Source organism: Trachurus japonicus, chromosome 19 (assembly GCF_045865225.1).
Source record: "Trachurus japonicus isolate A0001 chromosome 19, Traja_1.0".
NCBI lineage: Eukaryota > Metazoa > Chordata > Actinopteri > Carangiformes > Carangidae > Trachurus > Trachurus japonicus.
The window spans coordinates 19,919,204-19,925,827 of record NC_140925.1 but is presented as its reverse complement, the minus strand read 5'-3'; the positions used below and the strand labels follow the sequence as shown (position 1 = coordinate 19,925,827).

General features: G+C 40.7%; 1 protein-coding gene across 1 annotated transcript; it reads left to right on the top strand.

Moving 5' to 3' along the window:
• The first annotated feature begins 1,705 nt into the window (after positions 1–1,705).
• LOC146967867 (uncharacterized) lies at positions 1,706–6,503 on the top strand. Its single transcript, XM_085762114.1, has 5 exons — positions 1,706–1,997; positions 3,233–3,361; positions 3,570–3,731; positions 3,857–3,983; positions 6,287–6,503. Exons 1-5 carry the CDS (start codon positions 1,706–1,708, stop codon positions 6,393–6,395), a joined length of 819 nt encoding a protein of 272 aa, XP_085618240.1. The 3' UTR covers positions 6,396–6,503.
• Positions 6,504–6,624: the final 121 nt, after the last annotated feature.

The window sequence follows — 6,624 nt, the reverse complement described above, 5'->3', positions numbered from 1 at the left end:
ACATTTCACACTTGAATAGGCTGATTTACTGTGTGCTACCAAACACTACAAGGCTCCTGTTATTTTTAGAGCAACAATCGACTAAATGTTTAACAGCATAAAGGCGCACACTTGTCCATCACAGCTGAAACTCTTAGCAGAACGAAAAATATTTATGTGACTCAATGTGATTTAGTGTGATATAATATGAACATGGATAGGATAAGTCAATTTCATCATGTTTTAAACAAAATATGAACAAAATGTATATTTCTGCTGCTTTTTTGTCTCAGTTTTACTAATAGTTTTATATATTTTTATATTTATATTTTATTCTATATTTGTGTCTATACATTATTATTTTTTAATTCAGTAGAGAAGCCACACATGATTTCATTGTACCCTGTGTAATAACAGTAAAACTGATTCTGCCACATGAAGCTACTTCCTCTAATGTGGATTAAGTACAGTACTGAGGATGTTGACAGTGAATCAGTTGTTTTTTACCCAATCAATAACAACAAATAACAAAATCAATTTATATTTTTATCACTTTCTGAATTGAATGACTACACATATAGAAGTGTTGCTCTGACTGGTGAACCTGGTAACCTGGCGTCTCAGCTTCCTTTGACTCGTTATTTTAGTCTCAGCTCTTTTGTTTGATTTTACAGTGACGCAACATCTTTGTTGTTTTGTTTTGGTCTACTTGCTTTAAACAACATCGCCTCTGGCGGCAGGCAGTCATTAAACAAATGAATAAACCCATTGTACACTGCCCAGCATTAAACAATAGTATGACAGAGATAGCCATCAGCAGGTGAACACAGTGGAGCTTGTAGCAGCTAAAGAGCCAGGCAAGGCCCGTTTTACAAACAGTTTGTCTCAAAGGGCTTTACATGGCATCATGACAACATCCTCTGCCCTTAGACCCTCACATCGACTGAGGAAAAACTCCATAGAAAACCCTTTTAACAGGGAAAAATTGGAGAAACCTCAGGGTGAGCAACAGAGGAGGGATCCCTCACCCAGACATGACATAGATGTTGTTACAGACAGGGAAAAAGATTATAGTTTATGACACAGAATGTGGGAAACATGGAAATGTTAACAAGCGTTGATGAAGGCAGCTTCTGGTGGGGGGGGGGGGGGCTGGCCAGCTTAATGGGAGGACAGGAGAGTGTGAAGACCAAAACAGCCAACTGGATTTACAAGGGAATCAAACATTACTGTTTTATAGTTTTGTTGTTCTGTATCTTAAAGTTTTTAAGTATGTAAATAATGATGATGATGATGATGAACATTAAATACTCTGTTACTAATACTATACCACTAGGACTTTAAGTAAACACAGAAACTCAGCTAACTTGCTTCATCCAGGCTGTGTGAGCATGAACTCACCTCCATATTAAATATATGCTGTCCTCACCTCTGGATGACCGCACTCCTCATTTGCCATTGTCCTGCACACACCCATATCTTCATATTTTACTGGTTCACAGGCACTAATTTGTTTGTGCAAACAGTATTTCCAAGTGGAACCATGAGCCACCTCCGTCACAGCTAGTTTCACCTCCGCTCTCACTGTTGTTGTCATACGTTTCTCCATGGATTTGTTTTTTAGGATTACTTGAGAGAGGACTATTTTGTTTTTTTAATTCACTTCTGGGTTCACGTCAGCTCAATTGGAGGTTTCAGAACTTGTTTTCAACTTCTCTGAGTTAATATGAAGAGTCCAGATGAGGACCAGGGGCTCGACCAGTCTTCTAATCAGACACAAACTGAAGGGACAGTGGACACAGGAGCCAGCACTGAGCCACAACAGGAGCAGCAGCAGCATGTGTCTCAACCTGAACCTCGACCTGAATCCGAACAGAGGTCACCAAATATCTGCCCCCCAACGCTGGCACTCATCAAGTCCCGCATACAGCAGCTGCAGAACAGACGATTTCTTCTGCTTCAGATGCAGCACTTAAAGAAGAAAAGAAGGGATCAGAGTAGTGGGACCACAGAGGACAGTGAGTCAGCACCTTCAATTAAACAGTATATATGTCGAGTAGAAAACAAACAAACTTGTTGTCAGCAATGAGGAGTTCAAGGACACTGACAAAATTTGATCAATCCAACACTTTGGAATCTCTCATGGAAAATGTTGAGATGAAAACAAGCTCAGAATATTTTGTACACCTCAAATTATTTTTCGTCTTCTCTGTCCTAATTTGTTATATTTGCCTCATTTAAATTTGCAATTTGCTAGTTCAAATTTTAAAAGTAAATTTTCATTACTCTTATGTAGGCTTTATTATAGTATTTAAACCTAAAGTTCTCAACCTTAGATTTCCATGTAGGGAACTATAAATCCTTGAATACCTCATCGCTGTAAAGCTTGGAAGTTAAAACTGTTCCCATGATCTCCAATCAGCTGGTTTAATGAATATAAATGAACTAAATGACTGATAAAACTTATTAGCTGACTAAATGTTGAAACCTAACACATCATCATACGTATATGTTTCTAAACAGTTATCCAGCAACCTAACATTGAATTTACTTTTCATTTTGATATTCTATCACATAATATATTGTCTTTCTCTGACGCTACATTAAAGCAGAAGTAAGTGGTACGGTCGTTTTCGCTAATGCTGCGTTCCAGGCAGGCTTTTGAAATTGTAAATTACAGCTTCAAGTCACAACTTACGACTTTGTAGCGTTCCAGGCAACCCCCTCGTGTTTTTCCGACCTGTTTTACCGGTGAAAGTCACTAGAACGGCCACTCGTAACTTCCGACCGGTGAACTCGTACCAGATCGAACTGGTACGACTTCACGGTCGGAAAAATACGAGTTTCCTTGAACGCAACATAACAGTCCTCGTCCCTACGTCGCCACATTCACGGCGTTCCTTGGCTGCACACACAGCCCTGCATGCCGTTCTCTCTCCTCATTGGATAAAAACTGTAGGATACGATAAATGTTTTCCCCTCGGCTCAGAGCAGAGTGGAGTGACTGACAGACCCGTGTTTCAGACCAAACACTCTATGTAAGTGATTGCTGTCGGAAGATATAATTATTTAAGACTTATATTAACACAAACATATCACTTACTTCTGCTTTAAATGAACACACATTTTAAATCTATTTTGAATAGAATATGTAAATGAAAAATATTGTTCATTGATGTATTTTGAATGGCAATGATTCAAAATGGTGAACAGGGACATTTAGTAAGCTCCCTCTTCCTGTGCGGTGTCTCAGAGCCGTGTGAGGACACTAGTGATGAAGAGTGTGAACTGGAGGCCGTCCAGAAGGAGCTGGAGGAGCTGCTGGTAAAAAAGAAGGAGCTGGAGAATCGAGGAGGAATATTCAACCCCACCACAGAAAGAGGTACATCTACTCCAGGATTTTTCAAGGATTCATAACAGAGTTTAGATTAAAATTGTCACTTTGAATTACTGGCAAACACACTGTGATCATTTCCTAAGCAGCATTAGATGAGTTTATATGTGACCAGCTCTGGATTCTCAGAGCTACTCCCAGTTATTGCTTACTCCATCTGTGTCACTCTGTTTGAGCCTCTCCTGTTTTAAATCAGGTCACCAGGGTGCAGTATGTCCCATTTCTTACAAAACTGAGACACCCACTGGGGGAATATACACCCTGCCCCCTGTTGAGCACACAGAGGAGGACGCCTCTCTGGAGCAGACAGTAAAAACTCCACCTGCAGCGGAAACATCAGCAGGCCAAGTTGTTCCAGGTGGGTTACTCCTCCTCACTCACTCACTCACTCACTCACTCACTCACTTACTCACTCACAGAACACATACATATCATCCAGGCATTTTTAAATGTCCTACCTTCTCTGTCTCTCTTGTGGGGTAGTGAACACTCTGGGTGGGGTGTCGACTGTCACTCAGTGTCCGTTCTGCAGAGAGGTCATCTCCACAGAAATCCACAGCACACGGGGCGAGACGGTGTGGCTGCTCTGCTGCCTGTGCTCCATGATGGGGTAAATCTTCCTGGATGACATTTTTTTCTTTGTGAACTGTAGTTTTTGAAAACGCACTAAATCACTTTTTTGTTAGATGAAAATGTAAATATCAATGCCTGTCTTCACGAAGCTACGGCCACTAATTCTGCAAACTAGCCCATTTAAAGCTCAATGTTTGCTGCTGACATGTTTAGTTTTATCTGCACAAAATCTGTTGAAAAACACTTTGAATGTTTTTTACACTTAAAGTTTTTACAGGGAAAAAAGTGTGGCTGTAAAATGTGTCATGAGTCTTACGGCTAAATGTTTCTGTTTCCTAGTCTCTATGCTAAACTAAGATAAGCTAACTTTGTCCTGGCTAATGCTTCATTGTTACAGGACAGACAGAAGAGTGCTGACAGTATTCTCTACTGACCCTTTAAAGGATAGTTCAACATTTTGGCAAATTCCCCTATTGCCATAATCCCTATAGGGGAGAGTGGGGTAAAGTGAGACACTTTTTACATTTGCTCCCCTCTAAGCGAGCTAAAATGATTTATCAGTAAAATTTACACATTTCCCATTAATTCAGGATGTTTCCTAGCAATGGGAATTATTATGAAGGACAGTGAAAATATGATTGTTTTAAAAAAAAGTGGTCTTGTGTCTCACTTTACCCCAGCTCAGGGGTAAACTGAGACAAACCAGAGAAATCAATGGGGTAAACTGATCCACTTACTTTTTCCACTCTGAAACTACCATAACAACACATGTTGTAACAGTTAGAATCCTGACAGCTAGCTTGACAACCACACTTCCCAGAACTAATGTCGGACTAGTAACAGAATCATGGGGATTGGTCAATTAAGCACTTTTTTTTTCTCAACACAAAAAGTGACTCAAGAACAAAATCAAATACAACACAAAATGTTTTAATTAACATTCAAATAACAGATAGAACCAGTTAGATTGTCTGGGGGTCAGATTGTAGGACCCGACAATTGTGACCATTTTGATCAAAAGTCCTCTTTTATGTGGGGGAGCCGACAAAGTGGAATGTGACTAAAATTGAATGTAACCAATATTAAGCGAGCTGACTGAGAGCACATGGCATAACAAAGCAGTGTGGCTACAGATCATGTTTGATCACGCGAGATTTCTGGCTTGGGGGACGAGATTCTAGTGTAAATCTTTGTGTATGGTCAGAGAATAGACTGGCTCTGGTATGGTGTGCTCACAGTGTCTCACTCATGGATTTATTATAATACATCCATGGTCTCACTTTACCCCGCAGCATTCGTCTCACTTTACCCCAACACCCCCATTTTAGAAAAAACTACCTCTCTTAGAAATTCAGGCAAATTTCCAGCCAGCATCATCACATGGTTTTATGTGTTGGTAGTTCATCATCATGTATCATATAAGTTTTTCTACCTGAATCAATTTGCTTTGGCACAACAGTTGATTAAGTTGACACCAAGAAAATTTACTTTTACATGCAAAAATCATATTTTTGTGAAAAAAACATGCTTTCCACAGCATCACGAGGTCCTCTCCTTCATGGCCATGGGGAAATGGAAGGGGCTTGAAAACATAATGGTCACATGACCAAAAATATGTTCCGTTTTCTAGATACAGGGGGTGTCTCACATTACCTGGTGTCTCACATTACCCCACTCTCCCCTAGTCATAGGGGTAGGTTCATTACCTTTAATTATCGGTGCATGTTGTTTTGAGATCTGCGGAGCAGAGACGTGAGCTGCTCAGCGAACACAATGTAGGTGAATGGTACAGGTCCTCTGTCCCTCATCAATCCAACAACTCCAAAACGCTCTTGTGGACAAGTTGTGACTTGCACATTCACCACGCTATGAAATACAAATGGAGTTGTTTTCGAGCCAAATGCGTAGCCGGAACTACATTCCAGATACGGCTGCTGGGCACAGTGATTTCAAAAGTACAAGTAGTTCCGAGTATTTGCTTTGTGTGTTGTAATGTCACATTTTTACATGATTATTTCACAGCGTGGTGTATATGCACGTCACAACTTGTCCATGAGAGTGTTCTGGAGTTGTTGGATTGTGTATTTGATGTGTTTTAAAGGACAGGGGACTTGTACCATTCACCTCCATTGTGTTCGCTGAGAAGCAAACGTTTCTGCCCCGCAGATCTCAAAACAACATGCATAATAATTAATTAATAATTAAAGGTAATGAACCAACTCCTAGACTATAGGGATTATGGCAATAGGCGAATTTGCCAAAATGTTGAACTATCCCTTTAACATTGGAACTTGAAGGTGTAGGCCTACTGTACCTCATGGTCTGCTTTGTTGCCAACAGATGTATTGGAGGCTGCTGTCTGATTCCTTTCTTCATGGACCGGATGAAGAACGTCCACCATGAGTGCCCCAAGTGTCAGTCCCACATAGGCACCCACCAGCCGCTCTGACACAGACCGGCTTTGGTTTGGCATTTGGACCAGAATGTAGTTTAGTTTTCACTCTCCAGTTGGAAACATACCTGGCATCGACTCAATCGCTGCTGCAGAGGCTCAGAAACTTGGGCCAAGCATTTATTGACTTCCTGGTTCATGTCTTCTCCTCATCAATGTGACTGCTGCACATGGACAGGTGGTGGTCAATGGTTTACCAACAACCTGATGACCTCAGTGATGTGCT

What these genes read in the sequence shown, in the direction of transcription:
- LOC146967867 (XM_085762114.1), top strand. Translation starts at nt 1,706, where the DNA reads ATGAAGAGTCCAGATGAGGACCAGGGGCTCGACCAGTCTTCTAATCAG. An exon ending in CAACCCCACCACAGAAAGAG is followed by an intron (nt 3,362 to 3,569) that starts GTACATCTACTC and finishes GTTTTAAATCAG; the next exon opens with GTCACCAGGGTGCAGTATGT. An exon ending in TGCCTGTGCTCCATGATGGG is followed by an intron (nt 3,984 to 6,286) that starts GTAAATCTTCCT and finishes TGTTGCCAACAG; the next exon opens with ATGTATTGGAGGCTGCTGTC.